This window comes from Camellia sinensis, chromosome 7 (assembly GCF_055761805.1).
Source record: "Camellia sinensis isolate YWXY chromosome 7, ASM5576180v1, whole genome shotgun sequence".
Taxonomy (NCBI): domain Eukaryota; kingdom Viridiplantae; phylum Streptophyta; class Magnoliopsida; order Ericales; family Theaceae; genus Camellia; species Camellia sinensis.
The window spans coordinates 93,963,062-93,977,922 of NC_138967.1; the positions used below are offsets into that span (position 1 = coordinate 93,963,062).

A 14,861-nucleotide genomic window follows, 5' to 3' on the forward strand; every position below is an offset into this window, starting at 1 on the left:
GGCTTCCTTTTCCGTTTGTTGTCATGCCCATGAAGGGTTTTGATGTTATTTTGGGTATGGACTGGTTATCGTCATACCGGGCTGTTATTGATTGCTACCGCCAGAGGGTTACATTATGTACCTTGAGCGGGGAGTGGTTCCATTTCTTGGGAGACCGGGTTGGTAGTGTTTTGCCACCGGGGTATGATTCGCGAGGGCGAAGTGAGCTTAGTAGTCTACTTGCTAGCTTTGAGAGTGGTGAGCGTGGTGAGACCCAGCATGTATTACCGAGGGTGGTTTGTGAGTATTCGGATGTCTTTCCCGAAGATCTTGTTAGTTTGCCACCTCACCGAGAGATAGAGTTCTCTATTGATTTAGTGCCTGGTACGGCGCCGATTTCTATGGCACCTTACCGTTTTGCTCCAGCAGAGTTGGTTGAGTTGAAAGTTCAGCTCCAGGAATTGCTCGATAAGGGTTTTGTTCGCCCTAGTGTTTCACCGTGGGGAGCACCGGCCCTCTTTGTTAAAAAGAAAGATGGTGCCTTGAGATTGTGTATTGACTATCGGAAGTTGAATCGGGCTACGGTTAAGAATAAGTATCCTATGCCCCGTATAGATGATTTGTTTGACCAGTTGAAGGGTTCCCGTTGTTTCTCTAAGATAGACTTGAGATCGGGTTACCATCAGTTGAGGGTCAGGGAGGAAGATATTCCTAAGACGGCATTCCGTACGCGGTATGGCCATTACGAGTTTCTGGTGATGCCATTTGGACTTACCAATGCACCGGCAGTCTTTATGGACTTGATGAACCGGATTTTCCGGGAGTTCTTAGACCGATTTGTGGTTGTTTTCGTGGACGATATCCTTATCTATTCGTCTTCTGAGGAGGAGCACGAGGCACACTTGAGAGTGGTGCTTGAGTTACTTAGAGCCCATAGGCTGTATGCCAAGTTTGGGAAGTGTGAGTTCTGGCTGGGGGAAGTCAAATTCTTAGGCCACGTGGTATCCGGGGAAGGGGTGTCTGTTGATACGTCCAAGGTTGAGGCAGTGCAAGATTGGGCACAGCCTAAGAGTGTGTTTGAGATCCGCAGTTTTCTGGGATTAGCTGGGTATTACCGTCGGTTTGTGAAAGATTTCTCCAGGTTAGCGTTACCGTTGACTAGACTGACTCGGAAGGGAGTCAAGTTTGTGTGGAGTGAGACTTGTGAAAAGTCGTTCCAAGAGCTGAAAGTTAGATTGACCACCGCTCCGGTATTGATTATTCCGGAGAGAGGGTTGGGTTATGCGGTTTATTGTGATGCCTCACGAGAGGGTTTGGGTTGTGTGTTGATGCAAGAGGGGAACGTGATAGCTTATGGCTCACGTCAGTTGAAAATACACGAGAAGAATTACCCCACACACGACCTAGAGTTAGCAGCAGTGATCTTTGCTTTGAAAATTTGGAGGCACTACCTTTATGGTGAGAAGTTCGAGGTGTTCTCGGACCACAAGAGTTTGAAGTATCTGTTTACCCAGAGAGACTTGAATTTGAGGCAGAGGAGATGGATGGAGTTCATTGAGGATTATGATTTTGAGTTGCAATATCATCCGGGAAAGGCCAATGTTGTGGCCGATGCCCTTAGTAGGAAAACCATTAGTGATGTAGCTTGTATAGCCATCCGGGAATGGGTGATGTTGGGAGCACTTGGCGAGTTTGATTTGCTACTGGGCGAATCTGTTGAGGCTGCGGCCTTGTTTTCTGTTGTTGCGCAGCCTACACTTGTGATTAGAGTGTTAGAGGCACAGAGAGGTGACCTTGAGGTAGAATCCCTCCGAGAGAAGATCTCCAGTGGGAAAGTTGAGAAGGGTTTGACGGTGTATCCCGACCTGAGTGTGAGATACCGAGACCGTTTGTTTGTACCGGAGTCTTGCCGAGAGGAAGTACTCCGAGAGTTTCATCATTCGCGCCTTGCGGTGCATCCGGGAGGTACTAAGATGTATCAGGATTTGGGTCGCCAATTTTGGTGGCGGGGTATGAAGAGAGATGTGGCTGTTTTCGTATCGAAGTGCCTTACTTGCCAGCAAGTGAAGGCCGAGCATCAGAGGCCAGCGGGTTTATTACAACCCTTGCCTATTGCCGAGTGGAAGTGGGAGCATGTCACTATGGACTTCGTTGTAGGTCTTCCGAGGACTCAGCGGGGTAGTGATGCTATTTGGGTGGTTGTAGACCGGTTGACTAAGTCGGCGCACTTTATTCCTATGCGCGTGAGAGATTCGGTAGATCATTTTGCCGACTTGTATATTCGGGACGTAGTGAGATTGCACGGGGTCCCAGTGACGATCGTCTCAGATAGAGATCCTCGTTTTACTGCTAGGTTGTGGCAGAGTTTGCAGAGTGCCTTGGGCACTAAGTTGACCTTTAGTACGGCCTATCATCCTCAGACTGATGGGCAGTCCGAGCGTACTATTCAGATCCTCGAGGATATGCTTCGGGGTTGTGTCCTGGACTTCAGTGGGACGTGGGAGAGGCACTTGCCATTGGTAGAGTTTGCCTACAACAACAGTTTTCAGTCTAGCATCGGTATGGCACCGTTTGAGGCCTTGTATGGCCGACCGTGTAGGTCTCCAGTTTGTTGGGCCGAGGTGGGTGATGCACCTTTGTTGGGTCCGGAGTTGGTTAGGGAGACGACGGAGAAAGTTGAGCTTATCCGTAGGAGGCTTGTTACAGCCCAGAGTCGACAAAAGAGTTATGCCGACCGTAGGAGGAGACCTTTGGCGTTTGAGGTAGGTGATCATGTCTTTCTGAAGATATCACCTAGGCGAGGCCTGATGAGGTTTGGGAAGAGTGGGAAGTTATCCCCTCGGTTTATTGGTCCTTTTGAGATCCTTGAAAGGATAGGTGAGGTTGCTTATCGGTTAGCCTTACCGCCGCAGTTGTCCGGAGTGCATGACGTGTTTCATGTGAGTATGCTTCGGAAGTATGAGCCAGATCCATCACATGTGCTGGATTGGAGCGATTTAGAGGTAGATGAGGATGCCTCGTATGAGGAGAGACCGGTTCGGGTCTTGGATAGGCGGGATCAAGTCCTGCGTGGCAAGACCATTCCTTTGGTGAAAGTCTTGTGGAAACATCACGGAGTGGAGGAAGCCACTTGGGAACGTGAGTTAGGAGTCCGTGAGAAATATCCGGACTTGTTTGTTGATATGTAATCTTGTGTTTACATTTTGAACTATTGTTGAACTTAAGAGCTTTTATATATGTCTTAAGTTGTGAAACATTGAAAATGTTTTGATTATTGGAAGTATGTTTTGGAACTTGCCTCTTATGGAAGTTGAATGTAACATTATATATGTTAAATATATTGTTGAAATTGGAAAGATAGTGCATAATGTTGATGCATGTTGAAAGTACATATGTTGTTTACATATTGTGGAATGTCTCTTGTTTAAGGGATGGGCTGACCAGTAATGGGTCGAATTGTTGAATGTTAAAATGTAACATTGTTTAAAATGGAGGAAAACTTGTTTTTGAAAACTTGTGTTTAATTTCGGGGACGAAATTCTTTAAGGGGGGGAGGTTATAGCGATCCCGGGTTTACCCTTGTTGTATAGTGATCCGGGCATGTGTCCGTGGATGTTGGTAGTTGGTTATTATTGTGTTTGCGTCCTTTCTTACTTTGTATTTGAGTTATAGGATGCGTTGGGCGGGTTGGTTACAGGTTGGTTGAGTTTAGAAACCAAAACTAGTTGCCCAGATTTTTGGCCTGTACGCTCGAGCGGAGGTGTTGGCGCTCGAGCGTAGATTACGTCCATCCAGTATCTTGTTGTGCAGTGTTGTGAGCTCGAGCGTAGGGTTGGGAGCTCGAGCGGAGTCCTGGTTCTGCAAAAGTGCTGGGCGAGTGCATTCTGCGCTCGAGCGGGAGGTTGGCCGCTCGAGCGGAAGTCTGTGAGTGGCCGCTCGAGCGGGGTGTTTTACGCTCGAGCGGAAGACTGGGTTTAAATCCCGAAATTGTGACTTTTCAAATCACTTTTTCACTTTCTCTTCTCTCTCTTACTTTTCCAAAATCACCATTGTTGAGCCTCTCACTCTAGACTCTACCTTCTCTCTTAGTTTTGATCTAGTAAGGATCGTTTACTCACCTTTTGTCTTCACAAAAGTTGTGTTGATCGTCGAGAGCTTCCTTTTGATCTGAAAATTTTGAGGTTTGGAGCATTTTGGTTTTGGTCTTCATCTCCTTTGGGGCTCCGAATTTGAGGTAGGGATAACCTACTCCTCTCTATGGGTTTTGTCTTTAAATTTTGGTATTTTGAGATGTTGGGCTTGGTTTGGTAAATTTGTGAAAGTTTGGGGTTTTATTCATAATAAACCTAGATGCATGTTTGGCATAGAATAATAGAATGATTGTTGAATCATTGATGAAAATGGGACCTAAGGGTTGAAATAGTAATTATGGAAAATGGCCTAATTACATTGTTTAATTAATTGGGATAATTAATTGGTGAGAAATGAGGAAATGAAATGTTGATTGAATATCCATTTGTGCATTTATTTTCTGTTTTAGAAATAACTGCTTTGGGCTATCGGTGGAGGATAGTCGAGATTGTTGTAGACAATGCATGATGATTAGGTAAACGGAAACTAATCAATGGAATGTGTCATGGAACTTGACGGTTGATAGAATACATTAATTGTGTGTATTGTGTGATTGTATATAGAACCAATGTGTTTATATACGTTATGTGTAGAGGAGGAGATAGGGGATGTACTCCGCGGTTTAGGGGAAGATAGGGGATGTACCTCTAAACCGGATAGGTATTGGGAGGAGATAGGGGATGAACTCCGTAGACAGAGCTCATATGCTTGTCTAGAGAAGTGATGATAGAGCTCATATGCTTATCTTTGTGAAGTGTGGATACAGCTTGTATGCTTATCTGTGGATATTGTTGATATACATATCTGTTGTAGAGTGTGGATACAGCTTGTATGCTTATCTGTGGATACTGTTGATATACATATCTGTTGAGAATGTGGATATAGCTTTTATGCTTATCTGAATGTGAGATATTGTTTTTATACATATCTATGGAAATGATAATAGAGCTAGCGTGCTTATCTGTTGAAAAAGGGAAAATGAAAAGTAATTGGGACTTGTAAGTCGTTGACATAAATATGTAATTTATGTGATTGTATCAGTGTTGACCAACTATCAATTGCTAATGTTTTAGTCATTGTCCATGGTTGGTTTAGTGTATTTCTACTGGGCTGTGGCTCACCCTATATGGGAATATCATTTTCAGGTACAGGAAGCATGCCACCTCCAAGGACATAGCTGGGAGGCTAGTGGCGGGCATAGTTTTGTCGTTTTACTTTTGATGTATTACATGAAATTTCTAGCCAAGGGCTTAATGTGTAAACGAGTTAGAACTCTTTGTTGTAACCAAGTGTTAACTTGGAAAGCTGTAAGCCCGTAGGGCATTTTGTTATGAGGTTAACATGTAATACTTATGTCTTATCTGATGGGTTTATTGTTATTATTTTGAGGGCGTTACATTTTAAAAATATAAATGAATCTTAAAATTCATCATTTATTTTATTAAAAAATCAATTGATGATTCAATTTATGATTTGACACTTGAAAATAAGACTTATTAATTTATTTTTGAATGGACAATATTGCTCTACTTCCTCTTAATATTTGTTAGATATAGAATAGGACAAAACCAACTTGGGTGGGTGGTGGGAGATTTCTAAGGAATGTGATTGGAAATATAAGTCATAATTATCTTATAAGTCTGGCCTATATTCAAGTGTATTAGATATGTAATTAGTTTTTGTTTTTATTTTTATTTTAGATGAATTAATTATGTGTTTCATTGTTTTAAGATAGAAATATAGCCACGAGATAACTTCTTGGAAATAAGGAAATACTTTGAAGTTGACATTTGCTGAACTTTCAAAATGACGAAATTTATACTCAATTTGGTATTAACAAACTCAACTCGAAACTGTAAACCACGCCTAATTTTATTTGTTTGAAACTTATTTGTTTTAATTTCATAAACGAATTATAAATGAGTAGTATTTATAAATGGGCAGCAAGAAATTTAATTCACACTAGCATCATCCACAATTCATATTATATGTATAAATTTTTTTTTTTAATTTTAAGAACTATATCTGTGATTTTTTATGAATATATTTTATTTAAAATATAAAATGAAGTGAATCTTAAAATTCATCATTTATTTTATTAAAAATCAATTGATGATTCAATTTATGATTTGACACTTAAAAATAAGACTTATTAATTTATTTTTGAATGGACAGTATCGCTCTACTTCCTCTTAATAATTGTTAGAGATAGAATAGGACAACCAACTTGGGTGGGTGGTGGGAGATTTCTAAGGAATGTGACTGAAAATATAAGTCATAATTGTCTTATAAGTCTGGCCTATATTCAAGTGTATTAGATATGCAATTAGTTTTTCTTCTTTTTTTTTTCTTTTTTTTTTGGTGTTTCATTGTTTTAAGATAGAAATATAGCCACGAGATAACTTCTTGGAAATAAGGGAATACTTCGAAGTTGACATTTGCTGAAATTTCAAAATGACGGAATTTATACTCAATTTGGTATTGACAAGCTCAACTCGAAACCGTCAACCACGCCCAATTTTATTTGTTTGAAACTTATTTGTTTTAATTTCATAAATGGATTATAAATGAGTAGCATTTATAAATGGGCAACAAGAAATTTAATTCACACTAGCATCATCCACAAATTCATATTATATGTATAGATTTTTTTTTTAATTTTAAGAACTATATCCGTGATTTTTTATGAATATATTTTATTTAAAATATAAAATGAAGTGAATCTTAAAATTCATCATTTATTTTATTAAAAAATCAATTGATGATTCAATTTATGATTTGACACTTAAAAATAAGGCTTATTAATTTATTTTTGAATGGACAGTATCGCTCTATTTCCTCTTAATAATTGTTAGAGATAGAATAGGACAACCAACTTGGGTGGGTGGTGGGAGATTTCTAAGGAATGTGACCGAAAATATAAGTTATAATTGTCTTATAAGTCTGACCTATATTCAAGTGTATTAGATATGCAATTAGTTTTTCTTTTTCTTTTTTTTTTTTTTTCTTTTTTTTTTTTTTTGTGTTTCATTGTTTTAAGATAGAAATATAGCCACCAGATAACTTCTTGGAAATAAGGGAATACTTCGAAGTTGACATTTGCTGAACTTTCAAAATGACGGAATTTATACTCAATTTGGTGTTGACAAGCTCAGCTCGCAACCGTCAACCACGCCCAATTTTATTTGTTTGAAACTTATTTGTTTTAATTTCATAAATGGATTATAAATGAGTAGCATTTATAAATGGGCAACAAGAAATTTAATTCACACTAGCATCATCCACAAATTCATATTATATGTATAGATTTTTTTTTTTAATTTTAAGAACTATATCTGTGATTTTTTATGAATATATTTTATTTAAAATATAAAATGAAGTGAATCTTAAAATTCATCATTTATTTTATTAAAAAATCAATTGATGATTCAATTTATGATTTGACACTTAAAAATAAGACTTATTAATTTATTTTCGAATGGACAGTATCTCTCTATTTCCTCTTAATAATTGTTAAAGATAGAATAGGACAACCAACTTGGGTGGGTGGTGGGAGATTTCTAAGGAATGTGATTGAAAATATAAGTCATAATTGTCTTATAAGTCTGGCCTATATTCAAGTGTATTAGATATGCAATTAGTTTTTCTTTTTCTTTTTTCTTTTTTTTTATATATATTTTAGACAAACTAATTATGTATTTCATTGTTTTAAGATAGAAATACAGCCATGAGATAACTTCTTGGAAATAAGGGAGTACTTTGAAGTTGATATTTGCTAAATTTTCAGAATGACGGAACTTATACTCAAATTGGTATTGACAAGCTCAACTCAAAACCGTCAACCACGCCCAATTTTATTCGTTTGAAACTTATTTGTTTTAATTTCATAAACGGATTATAAATGAGTAGCATTTATAAATGGGCAACAAGAAATTTAATTCACACTAGCATCATCCACAAATTAGAATGAACATAATAATAATAATGATAAAAGAAAATGCAAGCAAAGCTGGATACAAGAAAGAATAAATGCTTAGTAGCTTCTGCTCATTTTTATGTTTCTTTCTTCTTCTTCTAATTCATATGCATGTTAATTTTTTTCCCCTAAAGTAGAGTGAACTAATCCATTTTGACTGAACACTCAAATGCATTTTTACTCTATATGCTCTCTGTCTCTTGGAACAAGCAATCCTCAAGGGCAAAACTATGATTTTTGTCAAGGGGGGTAAGAACTTACCTAGAATCATTCATGAAAATTTTCCTATTTGACAATCGAAAGAAGCAAAAATTTTGAACTAAGAACAAAGCAAAAACTTAGATATTCATTGATAAGATACGGGTTTACTTACAAATAACCTCAAAGACTTTCCATATTTTGGAAACGATGCATGATAGCCTCATTTGGAATGCTGCTACATATCTCTCCCTCAATATACATAGCCAAGCAAACATTCATCGACTAATCACCATTTTCATTGCGAGGCCAGTTCTTCACAATCTTTGGCGCAGAAAATGCCCTCTCTATTGTGGCAGTCACAACAGGTAATATCAGTGCCAAAGTCAACAATTTGTAAACCAAGAAATAAAAATTCTCTTTTTTCTAGTATTAACCATCTTCCGAGCAACATCACTGATTCCTTTTAAATTTGAAAACTCAACATTAGACTGCATATCAATGATAAAATTTTCAAGTTGAATAGGAAGTGCTGTAAGCTCAATAGCTGAAAAGTCTTTTAGATAAAATTGGGCAAAACAGATCAATTTTGTCGTATCAAAAGCAACAAATGAATCGGATGGATTTAGGAATGCAACACAAAGAAGCAACTCAGTGTTCACCTCATTAAAATGATTATTCAGCTCTTAGAGTTGCATATCAATAACAAAATCGAACAACTTGATGAAGTAGTGATAAGAGTTTGTCATTTCTTGATCTATACACCTTGATCTCCCTCGAGGTACATACAAGTCATCCATATTAGGAATGCTTGTGAAAAATCATTTGTAATTCCCAATCCGGATCTCACCAAATGTAGATTAAACACAAAATCAAAGGATTGTAATGGGTCAAATAGGTAGAATGTTTCTGCTCTGTCGTTGAAATAGAATCCATCGTCTACTATCGCATCAAGCACATCTGAAAACATACTAATCAAACTCAACAAAGTCCCATAATGTGATCCCAAATATATATCCCCCACAAGGATTGAGACCTTTCCCACTTGTAATCTCATTATTCTTTAGAGCTTGAACAACTTCAGCAACTTATTTCTCCCGAGGAACATCTTGATGGTTACATGGAGCTCCAACAACCTTAACTACTTTAGAAACCATGTAAAAGAGTTTTGCAGTATGGATATGACTTTTTGCTGCCTCCATAAGAGTTAATTCAAGTTTATAAGCAAAACAATGAACATAATAACTTTCATTCTCCTCCATTATAAGTGTAGTGAATTTGTTGAACTCACCTTGCATATCAATATTATTAACCTCATCATAACTTTGTCCACGCAACCTAGATATGTCTTCAATATGTGTAGAAAATAAGTCTTCAGCCGCCTTCTTAAGTGAAAGAACACTAGAACTAGAAATTTGCTTAACACCCAAAAAATGCACAATTACATAGCCCCTACCATCCACGTTGAAAAATCTAAAATTCCCAAGATATTGATTTGTGATTATGTATCAATTTTAAACAGTAAATAACAATCCCAATCAAACAATCAAAGATGAATCAACACAACGATTTAATGTGGAAAAACCACAATTGGAGGGCCTCCAATTGTGATTAAAAGAACCATGGGCCAAGGCCATAAAACAATCCACTAAGAAGACAAAAAAGAACTACACAAGTGTACCCTCAATTACCTAGCGAATCCACATCCAAATTGAACCGACCCCAATGTGCCTCTTTCACCACCATCTTCACCTCGGAATTGTCTCGCCCAACGTTGAACCCACAACGTTAATGTCGAATACACGACGAGGAGCCACTCTAGAATCCACCAAAGCTTCAAGCTCGAAGTCCCCGGATTCCAGTGAAGAACAACTCTCTCTTTTGTATTGAATGAAACAAATAATCTTTTGATGTATACTTCTCAAACCATGAGCTAAATTCAAACAAACATCAAAGAAACTAGCAAAGAAGCTCCAGATAAAAACCCTAATACCCAAGAAGAAGATCTGGAAGCCGTTCCCTAGAAACTGAATTAATAGCAGATTTATAGAAAACAGAATCGCAATCTCCACTTGAGTGCAGGAATAGAGCCGCTTGAGCGGTCTGACTAAACCTCGTGTTTCAAAACACGGAACTCCGCTCAAGTGCAAAAACATAACTCCCAGTACTTTTGCAGACAATTCAAACTTTTGGAATCAAAGATTCTTCGCTCAAGCGCACAAATGGCCGCTTGAGCAGTCAAGCAACTTTGACTGCATTTTTGCTTTTTGCTTCGAGGGCATTGCCCCTTGACCCCACATGGGCGCTGAAGTGGCAAACATGATATGATTAAGATCACATAATCTCCTCTACAAAGGCACAATTTAGGTTGGATTCGCATCTAAATACTCATAACCTCACTAAAATAATATCGAATAAAATTACAACTTAAAGGAGTTTTGTCAAACAAGATTGCCAATAACAAAAACCTAACACACATATCTCAAAGAAACAATCAATTTCTCCTCCATCGACGCATCCCAAGATTTATCAAAGACAATAGAGAACATGCCATCACCAAGTTCTCTAACAATAGCATTGGTAGTTTCAACCGCAATGGCATTAACAATATCCTTTTGAATACTAGGTGCTGTTAATTTAAGGTGTTCAGGAACATCTTTTGACAAAACAGTTCTGAGATTCTCATTTTGATCTGAAAGAAGCATCAAAAGCTCAAGAAATTTTCCTTGGTTGCTCGAATCTTCAAATTCATCATGCCCATGTAATGGAATCCTTTGTCGCAAAAGAAGTCGGATGCAATCAATTGATGCAGTCAATCGAACTCTATAATCACTGTTGGATTCATCAAGTAGCTTGGAGAAAACTGTTTCAATATGTTGCTTTTGATTTAGTAAGTAGTGACATTTTCTCCAAGCTTGATTGTGAGGGTTGTTAACACCTCTCCCACATGACCTTGCAACCTTTCTTTCTTCTTCCAACTTGAAAACCCATCAACAACAAAAGACTTACAACCTCCTTGGTCTCCTACAACGAGTTTAAAAAGGTAACAACAAAGGCAAAATGCAGCATCTTTAGCTATGCTATACTCCAACCAACTACCAAATTCATCAAACCATAAAGGGTTAAACCTTCTTGATGATTGCCCAATTTTCCTTCGTGGAAAATTGTGATTATGAGGTGGACAAGGGCCTTTTAATAAGTACACCCTACGAACTTGTTCTCAGATGATATGATGATAATCCGTAATCTGAGGTCGTAGCCCCGAATCTTGAGGAAGGTCTAACAAGTTGATTTCTATACGACTCTGTTTTGGAGACTCGCCATGAATCGGTGAAGATGATGATTCTACGATCGATTTTCTTTTATAATATTGTTACATAACTGTAAAAATTAAAACACACACACATATACAATAACAGATACCATATTTTAGGCAGTGGTATGTTTCAATGAATTGTTAGCAAAACTGGAAAAGAAGATTTTGAACCTAAATAAATAAAATAAAATAAAGGGTTAGGCTTCTCATGTTCACATCTCAACATGAGAGAACTTGAGGGACCAGTGAGGCCCATCACGATTTCCGTTTTGATAGTATGAATCGGTCATTTTGTAAGGCCCTCGATGTATATTATTCCAAAAAAAAATTATGTCGATCCGATAATCATAATATTTTCATTTATCGTGTTTATCTCTAAAAAATGGCTAATCCATTTCTTAAGACAAATGAGAAAAAATAAAAAGGTTACGAAGATCAAACTAATTTTTTCATGGTTGATATACATTGCAGGTTCTAGAAAATGAGCAGTTAAAGATCATTGAAACGGGATCCATGGTAGGCCCACGAGCCCCTCAAGTGTTCAGGTTCAGATATGAACGTGGGAGAAGCCAAACCCTAAAATAAAAATACAACAGACATACTTTTAACAGAATTCCTCCACAATCTTAATTTTGAGTGAACCATCATAAAACAACCTTATCTCTACATATTGGATAAGGTCTGTTAATGTTCTATATCTTCTTTCTTGTCACACATTTTCCAATTATGACAATCACAAACAAGAGGGGGAAAAAAAAATCAATGTAACAATTATACCATGTTATCATCAACATAAAAAAAACCACGGGAAAAAACCACAAAACAATCTACTAAGAAGACATAAAGGAATTACACAAGTGTACTCTCAATTACCTAGCGAATCCACGCTCGAATCGAACCGACCCCTATGTGCCTCTTCTAGCCCCATCTTCACCTTAGAATTGTCTTGTACAACATTGAATCCACAATGCCGATATCGAATCACGATAATGAGCCACTCTAGAATCCACAAAGCTTCAGGCCCCGAACTCCACGGAATCCACCGAAGAACAACACTCTCTTTTGTATTGAACGAAACAAACAATCCTTTGATGTATACTTTTCAAACTAGATTTAAACTCAAACAAACATCAAAGAAACTAGCAAAGAAGTTTCAGATAAAAACCCTAATATCGAAGAAGAAGATCTAGAAACCATAACCCTAAAAACTAATAGAACTACATATTTATAGAAAACAGGGCCGCGAAGGTCGCTCTAACAAGGAGACTAAAACGCGTGTTTTTCCAAGTGTCTTTGCTTGAGCCACCAAAGTGTCGCTCGAGCGAGAAATGCAGCTTCTCAGTATTTTTACAGTCAGTGAAAACATCTGGGACCAAGGATTCTTTGCTCGAGCCCACATTCCTCTGCTCGAGCGACCAAACAACTTCAGCTCGATTCCCGGCATAGTCAGTGAAGTGGCAAACATGAAAGAATTAACTTCTGAAATATCTCTGCAAGGCACAATTCGGGTTGGATTCGCATCTAAAAACTCATAGCCTCACTGAAATAAAAGATGAACAAAATTACAACTGGAAGGAGTTTTGTCAAGCGGGATTGCTAAGAATAAAAACCTAACATTTTGAACTCTCAATGACATTTCTGAGAAAATGCCATGTTACTTGCACTCGAGGATTGACATCGACATCCACCTTTAAATGGAAATTTGAGGGCAAGGGGCCATTCCCTTGACTCCTATTGATAAGAATTTTAATTCATGAGAAATTGAACAAAAAAGGGCTGAATTAGCCTATTTCTTGCATGTACAAATCAAATTTTTTTTTGAGAAAGGAACTAAAGATTGAATGGTTTCTCAGCAAGAGAGAAAAAAATGTTAAGAATCCTCTTTTTTCTATAACACAACTGATGTTTCTTTAGAACACTAATAGATTAGTGAAGCTTGAAACTATCTTCAATTGACAACTCATTTCCATTTACATTAGATGACAATTTCCATTCAAAAGCTTGTAATTTACTACTCTATCAGAGACTTCATGACTGTCAAAGCATGTATTTACTGAAACAACGGAGATAAAAGGCAGTCATGTGACAAGGCATTAACATGTTATTACATAGTCATAGCACATTTGCAGTCTTGGAAAAGGAAATGAAGAAAAAAATGTAACTTATATTTTATTTATATTTTACTCAGTTTTCTCCTTTTGTTTTTCAAATTCCTACCCAAATCCATGTTCTAAACATAGCCTTAGGAAACAAAAAAATTTGACACTAGGAAATAAAATCTTGTTACATTTGCAATGAAAATTGATTGATTTGTATGGCCAATTTTTTCGAATGACCTTTTAGCAATTCAGTTAAGGTAGCTTGTAATTTGTGACTAGAGGTGTAATGTGAGCGGGTGCAGTAAGATTGAAGATTTATAGAAGTCAACTCCAATTCACAAGCATTAAAACCACAATAACTCCCCGCTTCACGAAAACCTCAAGAAACCCTAATTTCAAACTCGCATGCGAGTCTTCGAGAAGAGAAACGTAGATTTCTAGGGAAATTCTTAGTGGGTAATCTAATTTGAGGGTTCGAATGAAGGAAAGAATGTTGATGGATTGGGAATTGAGGCATGACATTGTAAACAATTTGTAGAAACTGTGGATACAAATAAAATGATGCAAATACTATTTTGTTTTTTGTTTTAAAAAAATTTAATTTGGCTTTAAATTTGTTTCCTTAAACATTTCAATTTAATATGAATTAATCAATCTTTTCATTAAAAAATTCTTTTTATTCTAAATTTTTCTTAATTTTGATGCAAAAATCATCTCCAATGTTTTATCATTTTAAGTTTTCATTAAATTTAAATTTGACAAAGGATTTGATGAATTTTTAATTTGATGGGAAAAAAAAATTCCTTAATTTGATAACCATTTGATTAAATGATTACAGATAGTTTTTGAGTATTTTTTTTTAATCAAATTTTAATTTGATGAGCAAAAAAGAAAGTTAAGAATTGGACATGCTTGAATGGAAAAACGATATTTCTTTTATATTGACTGTATTAATTTTATCCCTTTAGCTATGTTAAAAGAGAGAGTGGTATAATTATGTTTAAATTGTGATATTTGTTGTATTTTCTCTAAATTTTAGAGAAAATCAATGTAATTTTTCCTTTCCTTTTTTTTTTTAATTACCTTTTGCACCTGATCAAAAAGCTAAATTTTGAGCTTAGTGAAAAATAAAAACTTATATTGAAACATCAATTAATCAATA

General features: G+C 36.8%; 1 protein-coding gene across 1 annotated transcript; it reads right to left on the reverse strand.

The window, feature by feature from the left end:
* Positions 1-9,372: 9,372 nt before the first annotated feature.
* LOC114294544 (uncharacterized) lies at positions 9,373-12,245 on the reverse strand. The gene is made up of 6 exons (XM_082880911.1): positions 12,203-12,245; positions 11,237-11,308; positions 10,758-11,147; positions 10,278-10,311; positions 10,037-10,162; positions 9,373-9,757 (listed from the first exon to the last, which is right to left on the reverse strand). Exons 1-6 carry the CDS (start codon positions 12,243-12,245, stop codon positions 9,373-9,375), a joined length of 1,050 nt encoding a protein of 349 aa, XP_082737037.1.
* Between the last annotated feature and the right edge of the window lie 2,616 nt (positions 12,246-14,861).

Excerpts from the sequence above, each read along its gene's own strand:
- LOC114294544 (XM_082880911.1), bottom strand. The coding sequence starts at position 12,245 with ATGGTTCACTCAAAATTAAGATTGTGGAGGAATTCTGTTAAAA. Across the intron at positions 10,163-10,277 it reads CTTCCAGATCTTCTTCTTGG|AGAGAGTTGTTCTTCACTGG; the intron begins GTATTAGGGTTT and ends TCAATACAAAAG. Across the intron at positions 9,758-10,036 it reads TTGGGCGAGACAATTCCGAG|ATTTTTCAACGTGGATGGTA; the intron begins GTGAAGATGGTG and ends TGGGAATTTTAG.